This window comes from Camarhynchus parvulus, chromosome 4, assembly GCF_901933205.1.
Source record: "Camarhynchus parvulus chromosome 4, STF_HiC, whole genome shotgun sequence".
NCBI lineage: Eukaryota > Metazoa > Chordata > Aves > Passeriformes > Thraupidae > Camarhynchus > Camarhynchus parvulus.
The window spans coordinates 57,667,815-57,683,235 of NC_044574.1; the positions used below are offsets into that span (position 1 = coordinate 57,667,815).

The 15,421-nt window shown below is 38.2% G+C and overlaps 1 protein-coding gene across 1 annotated transcript in view; it reads right to left on the reverse strand.

Moving 5' to 3' along the window:
* The window catches only part of TTC29 (tetratricopeptide repeat domain 29), a 114,452-nt gene extending 104,403 nt beyond the window's left edge, over positions 1-10,049 (reverse strand). The window contains exons 1-3 of the mRNA XM_030948399.1: positions 9,978-10,049; positions 7,132-7,228; positions 4,675-4,758 (exon numbers count right to left, since the gene is read on the reverse strand). Of these exons, the coding sequence (XP_030804259.1) occupies positions 4,675-4,758; positions 7,132-7,228; positions 9,978-9,987 (191 nt within the window). The 5' untranslated portion in view covers positions 9,988-10,049. The remainder of the gene's footprint in view (positions 1-4,674; positions 4,759-7,131; positions 7,229-9,977) is intronic.
* Positions 10,050-15,421: the final 5,372 nt, after the last annotated feature.

A 15,421-nucleotide genomic window follows, 5' to 3' on the forward strand; every position in this document is an offset into this window, starting at 1 on the left:
CAGAGAAATGGTCAATTACCCTACAACATAAACCCCCTGTGCCTAGACCAAGCCCCTCCAAATTGGGAAGCCCCAGTAAAAATTTCAGGTAGTGAAAAAGACAACACAGCAATATGATGTCAATGAAAAAAGGTCCCCAATTATTTTTTGAGTAACCTAAGAAGTCACCTTATTAATTTATATGGTAGAGGTGACAGCTACTAAAAGTATGGGTTAATCAAATCCCCAATTAGCTTTTTCTGTTCAACTTCCTTAAAGCACTGGTCCTTCAATGCATGGAATACAGACGGATAAAGAAGCAAATAAATAAAAAACTGAGTGCTGAAACAACTCTCACGATTGAAATAAATCACCAAGGACAAGGTCAGAAAAATCCCAGTCTAATACTGAGGCTAGTCCATCATGGCTATGATGAAAATACAGAATAAACCTTCATAGCAGGTCCTCTCCTCTCCATCAGCCCACAAATCCCATTTTTCTCCCTCAGTGAACTCTCCAGATCATCCTGGCCTCTAGTCAGGTGAGGATGTTTATCCCTCTTTAGTCCTGGAGAACAGATAGGGCTGAGTATTCAGAGAGCACTGGTAGAAGACGTATGGATGTAGCAAAGAAATAATTTATTTCCACAACTCCTCTAAACACTTAATCCCTCACAAATTTTCCCACATCTTTCTTCCTTAACTCTACTTAGCTGATCCTGACACTGAAAAGAGCAGAAACTTGGGGAGGGTAGTAAATAATTTGTCTCTGACTGAAGAATGGAAAAATAATTTTTTTTCAGATGCCACCAACAGAAGTTTTAAAATGGATGCCAGGTCACTTCTGTTCTGCAGTTGACAGCCTCCTGTAAAAATGTTGCCTCAGGAATCAGTTTCTAAGACCTCTACCTCATCCTTTTTACAGTGTTCAAATTTCCATAGTTCTGCAGTGTGGGATTGAGTGGTAAATTATGTGTCTACATCTGAGCTCATCACCCTATGATCTCTCTATAAGCAATGGAGAGAAACAGGTGCTTTGAAAGTATAATTCACCTTATTCTAAAGCACTTGTCTGGATCCTGAAAGATGGGGCTCAACTAATCACAAGGCTGGGGTTATTAACCTGGATCAGTCAAGCTTGGGTGAAAGTCCCTCTGCTCTTGTTGCAGGGAGTTTACAGAAGCTATGCTATAGCTTATTCATCTATATTCATCACTCCTCACTGCTAGAGCAGAAATTTTATGTTCCATTTTGCAGCCAACAATCTCAAAAATAGTTTAACAATCCACCTTCCCAGTACTGGCAGAAATGGCCAATAACTGCTCTGGAGAACACCTGAGAATTAGAGCCTTTGCCTTTTTCTGTTTCAGCTAATCCTAAAGTGGGTCAGCCATTGGAGAATTCTAAGCAGAACAGCCCACTGTATCTCAAAAACATCTGACAGAATGTGTGTAAGAGAATGTTGTCTCCCACATGAAAAAATTCACCTCACAGCCTGTCTTTACTGACACAAATTTATCAAACAAACTTTCCATAACACACTGATCCATCATTCATGAGACAGAAAACACAAATACAGATTTTCTGCATACCTAGGTAAGCCTTCACTACCTCTGTATAACAATTTGGATTTCTTTTGACCATCAGAGCCTTGAGGACCATAGAACTCCATCATCCAACTCAAATGTATTTAAAATACATGTAGTAACATCACTGATGTAACTTTTTTAGTTACAGCTAAGCAAAGCTATTCCTCTAATCAAATACATTTCAAAGTTTCTCCTTCTAGTCTTCAACTCTTTTTCAATGACGTGCTCCTCTTTCGACAATTTTCATTTGTATGAAGAGGAGAGAACTGTTACTTGATCTTTCTGGCCCTGACAAAAAGATCAGGAAACAAGAATGACAATATCAAATTCTGGCCCATTTTAGACTCTAAACTAATCTGAAGATTAAATCCTGAAATTAATCTCTTGATGAAAAATGCTTTACTTCACAGTTCATCGTGAACTTCTTGACTCTTAGTTCAGTCATATGAACTATTTTTCATTTTTACTGCAATTTGATTTTGAGCTGTTAATAACTTGGTGAGTCAGGACTAAGAACAGAAGGTATCAATGAAAGCACACTGAAGGCCACAGGAGTCAGCCAACCTCCACATACAAAAACCTGCTTCTGTGGCAAGAAAGCTCTCACATTCTGCATTAATGAACTTCTACTTTTTTCCATTTCCAGATCCTTGCACCACATTTACTTCTTATTTCAAGTTAAAGTTGTTGAGAAGGAAGCAAAACAAAATCAATGAAAAAACAAAGCAATATCCTGTTTTAATATAGTTAAAGTACTATCCTTCTTAAGCACTATTTTTTCTCCCTCGCCTATCATATCAACCTGGGACAAAAAATTATTACAAAGAAAAAGAATGAAAAACATCTCCTCATTTTTCCACACACAAAAAAAATAGATTATATCATGAAGACACTTAATGGAATTCTTCTCTTTTGCTGAAGTTTGGAACACAGGACAATATTTTACAATACAAGAATAACTGCAACCTTTTTCCTTCAATAGTTCATCTCAATTTTAAGGAATATTGTGAAGGATAGGATTTTAGGGGAAAATTTTAAAGAATATAACTTTTTTCCATAAATGTGATACTACCTATACACTGCTTTATTTAGAAGATAATAAATTTGTTGTTTGCCTAATGTGCACTTAAAAAAACTGGTGTTTAATATTAAGCAGAAGTGTGGCTACAAGAATTTGTCTTGGTGCAATAATTACTGGCATATAAAGTTAACTTCCATATTAAACAAAAGTACAGATACTTATATGTCAGAGGAAGGAAATTCCGTCCTTTTATAAAGAAGTGTAATAATCTGCTTCTGGAATGGAAACAATATTGAAAAACTACACAGCATGTTACAAGCAATCTCTCATATTTTTAAAATAATAATACCCGTTGCCTGCTGAGACATACCAAGCATTGCACTGATTTCAGTAAGATCATTTAGAGATATGGCATTGCCTTACTTAAGAAATTTGTTTTAGATTACATTTGATGCATGTAGTTTTTTCTAACTAGATTAGCATAATACTAATGTAACTGTGTAGTTAGTTTGCTACCTTTTGTTTGCTCTCAAATGATTTTATCAAGGTTATGGAAGAGCATTAGGAAGAGAGAGAAATTTCATAACTGCTGATTCATTATCAAAAGCTAAAATTCTAAGAGAATTAAATGCACAGAACATGAATGGAACCTTTTAAGGTAGGCACTTTAAAAATCTCCACAGAAATACACCAGAATACATATGATATTTCAGTTTAATCTTCTAAGAGGCATTGGCAACTTTGGAAAAACAGCCTCCTACAAAACTGTAAGGGAGCTCCACTTTGTGTAGGTATTGCAGAACAGATGATAAAATTCTTACTTCATTGTGGATGCCCTCACTGGTTTCCTTTGCCACAACATTCAGACTCAGGGTTTGGATATAAAAACATCACGTAGGAGGAATTTTTGCATTGTTTTTTTGTTTGTTTGTAAAATGCACTTTGAAGCCCCAAGGCCTTCCTAAAATAGCAATGACTTCCTGTGTAATCACCTCAGAGAGAACACTTGTGTCCCTGGCATGGCGTGGAAATCCACTGGGGCTGAGGGCAGAAAGGAGCTCCCTGGGAAGGCAACTCAGCCTGTGACAATTGTTGGAGTGTAATGAGCAGAGCAACCAGTTCCACAGCTGGGGTGGAACCAGGGGGACAGTAAGGGAAGGTGCTCACTTCTGTGCTTGCTCCCTGAGCTCTGATACTTGCAGTAATTTCCTAGATTTCAACTTGGAAGTTTTTAGGGAAGGTTTGCAAGGACATTCTTAGGCTAGGAAGGAGGAAAGAAGCATATTTTGCAAGAAACTAGCTGGTGGAATTCCTGTCTGACTGATAGAATGTTTTTATGCTGCAAGGGTGATCTTGCAATATTCATTGTTAAGGTGCCTAGAGCCCTTGTATATGCATCCTTTTATTATTTAAATATTGAAATAAATAAATCAGCTCACTTAAGCAACCAGCAATCCAGTTTGTTAGAATTCTTTCATTAATTTTGATGGTGCTGAACCCCAGATCTCTTAAAATACTCCAGAAGAATAAGTCAGTCATAGTCTCTTGTAACTTCTGAATGTAAATACCTCAGCTGTAAGAAATCAAAAGTTATCTAGATTTCTTTCATTCACTGGGTTTTTAAATAACTAATAGGGTATTAAATGCTTCACCACAGAAGTCAGCACTTGGGCTTGGCTAAATAGTAATTCAAAATTAGAAGAACGTGTATGTTAGTACACTCAGCTCCCACCCCAAAGGAGATATTTCACAAAGGCTCAGAAAAAAAAAAGAGAAGGGAAAAGAAAAAAAAAAGGCAGCACAATATCAATATAAATTACTGACACAATCTTAACAACAATGTTACAAATCTGATCTAATTGGTAAATATACAAATTAGTAAAACCAAGGAGATAAATGCTTTGATATATTTAACATCAGGAGAAATGAAACATCATTATTTAATATCAACTTCAATTTTTAAATGCCAAGTTCCACTAAAAAGGGTAGGGCCTAGGGAACTTTAAATTTAAATTACTATGATGACTAGAAACAAAGGAAACAATAAACTTATGGATGTTAAAATGCCTTGAAAAAGCCAACTTACGCAGCAGCTTCTTGTGTTGACACCCCTTTGATATTCTTCGCCAAATAATCATCTATGGCATCTTTGTCTTTGATCAAATGAATCCTAAATTTAAATGAAAAAAATTAAAAGAAACACTGTAAGGTGCTAACATAGACTTCTGCAGCATGTATAATATATTATCATCACCAAGTAGAGCTAAACACTGAAATATTGACAAAGTAATATATCAGACATTCTATAAGCACGTACAAGTATCTTTTTAATTTTTTGGTCTGTAGTTAGTTCAAATCTTCATTTCTGAAAGAAAACAGAGGTGATATAAGCTTTCAGGGGATCTGGTTAGCTGATATTTCTGTCTAAACTAAAAGAAATTGTGTCTTAGCTACATCAGTAATAATTGATTAAGCTATCCATATTTAAACTGTTTCCTAAATCAGAACTGTTACATTTTTCTATTATCAGTATGGACCAGAGAGGTACAATCTACTTCATATTCAGCTTCTCCAAAATTAAAAACGAAGGCAAATCAAGAAAAGAATTCCCAAGTCCAACTCAAGATGTTTTCCTTGGTGCAATGCAATCTTTTAATACTGCTCCTGGCTTTCCACAGTTTGAGCAGCATAGTGCAAAAGGTGCTCCACTGAGGGGATAATTTGAAGGTCATCAAACTAAAGAGCAAATTTCAGGATGTATGAATCCTAAAAATGTGAACTGTGCACCCTTTCACCTTTCACTTCAGCCACCCTATCTTTGCATCTCCACTCTGACACACACGAGATGCCTGGAAAGGCTAATATGCACTTACTGACCAGAAGGTGTATATAAATAGAATGTGATATCCCAACTTTAGAGGATGTAATCTTTATAAAAGTAATGTGAATTTATTTTTATCCTTCTAAGAAAGAGCACAAAGATTGTCTGGTTAATCACTCAAAGATAAAAGAAATTCAGCATTAGTGTTCCACATAAATCCATTACTTTGCTCTTTCTCTGTCTGTATTACACTGCTGTCTTTCATTACAGTGATGAGAGTAAACTCTTTTCATAATGTTAGCTATTATAAGCATCACACTCCTTATTGCTCTGAGAATACTGAAGACACTTCACAAAGTTCATTTAAATGAAAACAAAACAGCTAAGCAAGGCAGAGATATTTTGACATATCTGTATTTAAAACAATGTAACAGTGAAAACTTCCCTTACAAATAATGCCTTTAAATTTGTTCCAGAATTTGCTGCTGCTGAGTGGCACCAGCAGAGGCTTGTGCTTCGAGGCTGCACTTAACACAATCCACAGGAGCTGCTACTGATGTACACCTTATTGATATTGCCATGAAAATTCACTTAAAATCAACACCAAAATGTTCTCAATATCAAAATTTTCAGAATAATAAAATTTTAGGAAGATCTTTGGAAGAAGGGAGAGAAAGTCAAAACCTCCAAACAGAAACAGTGAATTGCAGCAGGCAAATTCCTATCAGCCTACTGCAATTAAAGAGCACTGCAGTTAAAAAGCATCTCAAAATGAAACAAAGAAAAGCCTGATGCCTTTCCATTGTCTTTACAAAGGTATCTTATGAAATAAATATTAAAAATTCAGAGGGAAAGCCCTTAGAATCATATACAATTTAAAATGCCACCTGCCTTATAGCCAAAGTATGAATTTCTGACTTCTGACTGGTAACACCCCCAAACTTAAAGAAAACTACAGTCAAGGGGAAAAAAAAAACAAACATAAGCAAAAACTTGCAAACTAATTGCTGTATTACAGAAGTTCTGTAATAACCTGTATTGGACTGATGCAACTACAAACATGGTCATCCATCATAAAGAGCTGAGCTTACTAAAAATAACAAATACTCATCTCACCTAGGCTGTTATTATGGATGATACTAGTGCAGCAATAACACAGAAAACATGGGCAGGTGATGCTTAGGAAAAAAATACACTAGGAAATTCCATCAGCTCAAGAAAATCATTATGGCTTCCTATATGCAACAAGAATTAAAACCATTAAAATTAATTAATTAATTAATGTCAAGAAAAGAGACTGTGACTTGGAATGAACGTTGCTTCTTTTTACAGAATTGAGATGAGGATGGCATTTGCTAAAAGACACCATTTCTTTTCTTCTAGAGGTTATCACTTGCCTTTTTCAAGCCAATTTATCCTTTTTCTCTGGTGTTTCCATAATAACTTACAGTACTTCATAAAGTGTACAAAAAGTCTTCTTCACCAGTAAGTTGGCTCCTATTTAATTTTAAATCACTCAGTTGTGAACAAGAAATCCATTTTAATCAAATGGAAATTTTTTTCTTTTTTTAATTTTGGAACTTTCTTAAGAGAGAATTTCCTTGCCTATGATTTTTGTAGTTTTAAATATTGCAAAAGAGCAAACATGATTTATCACCGTGGCACAGCTGATTGAAGCTGCTCACAGCAGAAATGATGGTTTGAAAGAGAAGTGGTACCTACCTTGCAAACTCTAATGGAGGGCAAAGAGGCTGCTCTATGAACTTGGGATGTTCCCCTGGGCTTTGGAGGACTGCTTGAGGCAACACCTTCATTTGCACTAAAACAAACAAACAAAACCAACATTACTTGAAACAACCCCTTCACAGCAATGTGGTTTCTTTTCTTTCTTGTGCCGCTTCCCAGGTCACTTTCTGTTATTTCCAGTGCATTAAAACCCAACTCCAGTTCCACACAAATCACAGCATTACTTCAGTAGGACACAGCACAAAGGAATGGTCATTATTTATCTTTCCATGGATTTCTCTCTTTCACTGAGGTGCTTTTGATTTCCATAGGGACAGCTGATTCAGGAACCAATACCTGCATGGGATTCATCTGAGCTATCTCATTTACTTCCTCAAGCTATCTAGGTCCAAGTAGTGATAAGATTTTAACTTAATACACAACATGGACAGATGATGGAATATACCGAGTGCAAAGCAACTACAGGCACTGTGTTAATGTTCAAAATCCTACATAATCATACTAGAAACAAGCTTTTGAAGGAAAAAAAAAGTAAGTAATGCTATACTTACAACACAGGGTTTTACTTACAACAAAAGCCAAAAGCCTCACAGTTACTGAGAATCGTCTGGCTTGTCATCTTGAAGTACATAAATGCTAATAGGACTTTTTTGTCATATAGAGCTACTGTGTTTTTTCCCCAAGTATTCAGTCTACACTTCCTACCATTAAAGTTTCAGCTGCCAGTTCCTTCATTTTGCATGTCTGTGATCTGAGGACGTTAGCAGCAGGAGCACCCTTACTTTTAAATTTGGTTTAATGTAGGTATTGCATGCCCTGCTGGTAGGCCTGAAGGCATAAACTTTTAATAGGGATGGAAAAACAGAATATAATAAGAGGGGGGAAAAAATTTAACTATTTGCTACATTTAGTGAAAGGGAATTTATTTTTTGGGAAATAGGTATTAGATATGAATCAATTTGTTACTGAATGATCAGCATCAGATTAGCAGATATTTTATATATTAGCCTTTCTGGGATCAAAAGCCATTTCACTGATGCAGTATTTTTCTACAGTTATATTGAAGTAATTTTTTAAATTGTGTTACTGAGAACTGAATAATAAGGAGAATTATAGTTTCAAAGGATGACAGGATAGGATATTTCTCCTAAGTCATTCTTCTCGGGCCCTGTACTAATGATAATATTTTTACAAAAAGAAATAGGTATTATTTATAGATAAACTGGTCTGCAATTAGAGGCAGTGAAATTTAACAGAAGTGTGTCCTAGAAAAGAAAAAAAAATCAATAGAACAAAAAACATATGGGTAATTCATCACTATAAAAGATTATACTTCTCACAAAGAATGACAGGTTTGTATACAAAAACTACATAGAAAGGAAAACCCTTTTTTAGGAAGATGCTATTCAGTGAGAAATAGTAATTGGACTTTGGAACATCAATATTGAAGCCCAGAGAAGATGCAAAGCTTTCTACAAGCTTCTTTGTGGAGAGGTATTAGGCGGGAAAATGAACACAACCATGCCTTAGTGGAAGCTGAGGAATTTGGCAAGACAGAGGGGCTGACTGCAGCTGTGGGGCAGAAAAGGGGGGGAAGCAGCTGCAAGGAGACCCCCACAGAGCCACTGCAGCCATGGAAAGCTATTGATAGGGAGCTCTCAATTGGGGACTGCCACAAAGCACCTGGCTGGAGCACACAACGAATGGCTGGCTCACGTGCTCCACGTTCCCAACCCACAGAAATCAAATCTATGGGAAAAGAGGCTATCAGGCACACAGATCTCACACGAGGCACATATGCAGACATTTTTCTTAGCATGCTTCTGCCTCACAAGGACTAAAATACTGCCCTGGCTCCTCTTTCAAACCCCAAGCTTCTTCATAATAATGCCAACTGAACTCTTACTTTAGATGTGGGAGATTGCTTTCAGAGCAAAATGGAGGGTGTATTTCTCTCATTTTCAAGGTAACTAATTCTTACAGGTAAATTACAACCACAGACACATGACAGAAGGCACCACATCCTTCTGAAACCCACGCTATTTCAGTCTTGTAAATTTCCTTGCTGGTCATTTAAAGACCACTTTACATCTTACTCCTTTATGATAAAGTCCAAGCCACGTCTCATTTACTTAATCAAACACCCACAGAATTCAGCAAAACATGAGGTGGTACAGTTTGTTTCTAAAGAAGTGCTTCACTTAATCCCACAATGGAAGGAATCTCCCCATGGATGTAATTGCTCTAAGGCGCACTGAAGCCAAAGTAAAACACCAGCTGATAGCAATGGCGCCTTTCCCAGCACCTTTTGGGAAACCCCTTTGCTCTTCCTACACATCTTCTGAAGGCTGAGGATTTCCCTCCCCGGGAAGGAGGAGAGGAAGCAGGGATGGATGCACCCCACGGCTGCCTTCGTGGGCATATCTGCTGCTATTGGCACCTCGCAAGATAAAGGGACATCAGAACGTGACAGGACACACTTACTGGCACACAGCTTTACTACACTGAAAGTAATAGTGTAAATTGATTAAAAAAATAAAAACGACCAATACATTTTTAAAATCTACAGCCAGCGTGATAGATGCTATTTGTTCCAAGTGACCTGGACGCGGTCACGGCCTCAGCCTGACCCATATGCTCGATGCCCTCCGTCCCTGCGGCGCTGGGAATTCAGCCGCCATCCGCCGCTGCCTGGCTGTCACCAACCACCGCCCAGGGACACCTCAGCGTGTGCCTTCACCTGTCCCGCTACACACCCCGGCCCTTGGCTCCTGCACCGATAAAATGTACCCCCATCGGCCGGAGCTCCCCGGCGCACAGACCTGGGCTCATGGCGCGGCCGCAGGACGAGCTCTCTCCGCCGGCCCGGCCCTTCACTGGACGCCGCGGCCTCGCCATGGCGACGGGGCCGGGCGGCGCTAAGGCCGGGCTACCGGAGCCCTCAAGGACCGTCCCATCTCTTCCCAGCGGGCTCGGGGAGGCGCTGAAGCCGGGTTAGACCCTGGGAAGCGCGGGGGCTGTGAGGAATCGGCACGGTCCGAGGTGTTGGTGCGCTTTCCAGGAGCTCAGGTGGGCTCCGAACGGGCTGCCTCAAACGGGAGCGTCCCTGAAAGCTGAGCGAGTTTCTGCAGCTGGCAAGCAAAGAGGCAGGATCGTGTGGACACCTAGGGAAGCGTGGGCAGTCTCTCAGATGCTATAGGGTCACCTGCACAGAGCAGGTTTTCTTCTTTCACAGAATTACGGAATCGTTAGGGTTGGAAGGCACCACAGTGGGTCATTCATCTGGTCCAACCTCCCTGCTTAAGCAGGGCTGTCCCAGAGCACATGGCACTGGACTGTGCCCAGATGGTCCATGAATAATCTCAGTCCAGAGAGATTGTGGCCTCCCTCACTATCAGTTCCAGTGTGTGGTCACTGCACAGTAAAGAAATTCTTCCTCATATTCGGGTGGAACTTCCTGTGCTTCAGTTTCTGCTGTTGCCTCTTGTCCTATTGCTCAGCAGAGCACGAAGCAGAGCCTGGTCCATCCTCTTGGCATCCCTCCTACAGATACTAACTGACCTTCATGAGGTCCCCTCCCAGTCTGAACAGGATCAGCTCCCTCAGCCTTTATTTGTAAGACCAACGCTCCAGTCCCTGAATCATCTTTGTTGCCCTCCATCCTTTGAGGACCTCTGAACCTTCCTGAAGTGCTTCAGGACTTCTGAGTAAGGGAAAGAGCAAGTAGAAAAAAACCATTAGACTGAATCTCTGAGTAAGTGACAACATGAAGGCATTTGGTTTGTGGAAAATGTCCTTACTTTCTGTGGATGAGGGTTTGCTCCTTAATTTAATGTTAAAGATACACAGACTGTCACAAAGGAGCTGTTCTAAGGGGCTGGCCTGCTTGGCTGTCTGGGGGCTGGTCAGAAATGGAAATATTGAGAAGGAATCAATGAGCTTTTCCTAAGTGCAAATAAAAACTGTAAGAGAAACCCAATTGGGATGTTACAGAATATAAAGAGCAGAGATTTTTCAGTGACTTCTCTTTTCATGTTGGAAACTTGACACTGGCAGGAGATCATTTTTTTTAGTACAGATTTGACCTAGTTTTTATTGCTACAGCTGTTTGGAAAACAGGAATGTCAGAATCAATTGCTATAATCTATTTTGGAAGGATCAAGTGGACAGAAAGCACTTAAAAATGTCATTACCTGTTTCTGAGTTGATGGCAATCGAAAACAAAGGATCTTGCATGTTTATGGGTCAATGTTCTAGTGGAAAAGTCAGAAGCTGACAGGGTACTTAGCTGATATCAAATCACACTAGAGAACAGCATGACCTATGCCTTGCCCACCTACAACACATAGGGAAAGCACTGCTGGACTGAGTGAATTTCAGGCTGAGTGACACATGCTGAAGGTCTCATGCTGCCAGTGTTAAAATGTACTTGGAATTTCAAAATATTTAAAATATCAATTTCCTAACTCAAAAAATGTTGCATCCAACACAGAGGAATTTTATATTAGATCTCATCTTGTCAGATGAAAAGGAATTGATCACAGAACTAAAAATTAGCCATAGCTTAGGTATAACTGATAATGATTTGATCACATTTGATATGTGCAAACAGAATTAAGTCCAAGCCAATAATACATATATTTAATCCTTTGGAAGTGCTAATTTTATAAAGGTGAATATTATTATAAGGTAAGTCTGTTGGGAGAAGAAATTTAATCTGAAGTGAGAGAATAATAATTGGAAGTGGTTTAAGAGTGGTAGTGCAGATACCACTGCATTCAGCCAGAATGCCACAACTAAGGAATATGTTTGCTGAAAAGCCAGGGTGGTTTACAAGGCAAACATCGGCAAAACGGAGAAAGAATGTGGTGTCCTTCATGTACACTGAAAGGTAGGAATTGTAGAAAACTGCTGTGGCAAGTAAAAGGTTATGAGGGAAATATGCATATGGTCAACTGAGTTAAAATGAGGAAATTGGAGGGGATTTGCAAATACAGAATACAGAAAATTATCTGAATAGCAAGAAGACCCTATTAAGACCCGAGGATGAGAGCTTAAACCTTAATCAGCGACAAACTTCAAATGTTAAAGATACACATAATTGTTCTGTCATTTGGGAAGATGGCTGCTGATGTAAATATGTTGTTAAATATGTTGAAGAGTTGTTTTCTATTCAAAGATGAGGGAGAATGGTTCAGTTACAGAAAGAAAAAGCTTTTGGAATGAACATGTCTATCAATGTTCATATTCAGAAGTTGTTGAAACGCTAAGACTTTTTTAAGGAAGGTGAAGCTAGTAGTGTTCTAATAGCTTAAAAGAATAAATGGGATAATAATAGTTTACCAGTGTGACATTGATCAGGCAAAATACAGAATAGCCAATATTGTTAACTCAGTTATATTAATATAACTGAGTTATATTATTATATATATATTATTATTATATTATATATAATTATATATATAATTATATTATATATTATATAATAATTTCAAAGAAGAAAGACATTTGCAATTACTGTGGGCTCCTGCTAAAAAATCTTTATATCCTGGCAGAAAAATAGAGCCTGGCAATCAGACTTTGCTGTCTTAATGAGGCTGCAGGTTTTGCTTATTGATGTAATTTAATTCGACTTCAGTAAAGCATTTGACTTATTATCATTTGGCTTTTTGGATTAAACACTTCAACGAGACAATTATTTGTATCTTGTACATAAACTTATAAAGAAATCTTGTAAAAATAGAACAGATAAACCAGCAGATTTAAAATTACTCTTAATATTCTGGAACGATATCTGGAGCACTTCACAAGGAGACATTTACACCATGGCTACATCTCCTGTGTTAAACATATATAATTCATTTTACTTGGAAGCAAAGTAAGAATGTTTTTACGGAGATGTGTTCAAAGGATCCTGCATGCCAAACAATATGTAAGTTAGAGAGAACACTCTTTAGCAGAGAATCAAAGGCAGTCTACATCTCTATAGTAATATAAAGAGGCAGGAGCCTTTCTGTGGTTAAGGATGAAACCAACTCCTATTACAATGCTGTGTTCTAGCAACAATTTAATTTGCCTAGAAATGTTTGGCCTGCAAGTCCTGAAGAGAAAGGATGTCAGTCCATAGAAAAAAAATTCAGTTGCTAGCACTTTTTTGTTCTTATCATTAGAGTGGATTTTCTCCCAATTCTGTAAGCAATGATAATGTCCAAGGAATGACAATATCTTATAGCAGCTGCTCTTTGCAAAAACTCTGTGAAGAATTAATTTGTTTGAAAAAAAAAATTGATTTCAGACATTGGCACATTCAAAAATGTAACCTAGCGAGGCAAAAAGTGCAATGTATGAGTAGCTTGTACCCTTAGGAAATATGTTTTTGCACTTTTAATGGTTACATGGAAAACAAATTGCTGTGCTTAAATGTGGCAATGCTCAAAACTTACCAGAACATATCTGGACACTACTGAATACTTGAATACTGCTGATTAAAAAAAAAGTGTTTTGATTCCTGCCTACCTGTTCATCTTTGGTCCCTGCTAGTTCTGATTTTTCTGTTACTTATCCACCTGTCCACTACACAAAAATGCCTCAAACTTGAAGTGTCCCCGGTCCATCACTTTAGAAGGGAGGGAAGAGGGAGAGGCTTGGTGAAAACTAAAATATCATGGTATAAAGTATGAAGGAAAAAAAGGGAGAAAAGGTCAAACTATTAAAAATACAAAATCAGGGAACTGGAGGGGGGCAACACTGAGCGTGCTACCAGGCAGCAATCAGTGTACATAGATTTTCTTGGCATTTTCCTGAGAGCACCTAATAAACTTAGTCATGAATGTTGGAATTGCAAACAATACAGCTTTGCAAAAGTCATGCTCTTAAGTCTTTATATCATGCCATTGTAAGCTCTATATTCTATGTTGTCTTATATATCAAGAGTTCTATGCAAAGGTTCTATATCTCCAGAGTTTCGTACCTTCTCGGCGTTTCTCGTAGGCAACTCCTCTCAGCACTGACTCTGCCCGGTCCTTGCAGCAACCACCTGACTCCAGATCCCACCAATCCACTCTTTTATAACACTTGTTCTTATTGGCCACAGGTGTGGCCTGTTAACATCAGGCCTGCTCCTGATCTTTAGTAATTGGTTCAGCTGCAACTCTTTAGGGGATAAGATTACATTCTGTACCATCTTCATTTACCCATACTGTATCCCCCTACAATTCTTCATGCATTACAGACCAAAGTGGCCCAGCATGCACTTTATATGTTATGATAAAATGGAATTCATGCCATCGATATGTCCTCCTGGTTCTCTTTACTTATTTCGGGTATTTTTATAGGTCTGCATCAGATGGACTTTCACCTACTGAAAAATTTGTTACAATGTCAACTGACTTGTTTGGCCTTCTTTTGAAAGCTGTCTAGGAAGATTTATATAAAAAGTTAATCAAACTACATCACTGACTCAGCTCATCAGAACAACTTTTTCATCACCATAACAATATCTTTGTGACATCTAGCTTATCATCATGAATTATGGGGGAAAGGATAAACAACCCATTAAGAAATTAAAGGCCCACAAAGGTGCAGTTTGATAAAGGATAAAAAAAACCCACGGGGTATGTATAATAAAATCTCTCTCCCCTGAAGAGTGATTGTTATCTTTCTTTCATGAGCGTCAAAGACCTGGAGCTTCTGAGTGCCTCAGGCAAGTGAGTTTGAAGGTCTCCTTCATGATTGAATGGGAAATTGTAATCAGAATTAGGTTATGACTGTTTATCCTATAGAGCATTTAAAAAAATGTTTTATGTGTAGAACTGATATTAGTAACTGAGAGGAAAAAGGCACTGTAATCACATTTAGAAAACTCCACTCTATTTTCAGTATTCAGTCTGTGATTATCTGTTTATTCTGGCGTATGCTGGGACAAGCTGTGCCATGAAAAACTGAGCTAAATAGTTCTAAAACATTAATTTGTATAGTCTTCATCCTGTAATAAATGGAAGCCTGGGTAAAAGAACAGTGATGTACAGATAAAGATGTCTTTACAACCCCAAGAGAAATAAGTTATTCTTAAATAAGTTTTCATTTCCTGAGACAGAATATGCCGCCAATATTCTTACTGTACAGCAATTAATTATGCCTTTCTTTATCCTAATGGAAGACAGCAGTATTTACAGCCTTTCACACTCCTCTGAGTGAATTTCATGATGCTGTACGTGGTATGGCTTGTGGCTGAATGAGAATCTAACTAAATCAAGGGAGGTGCAAT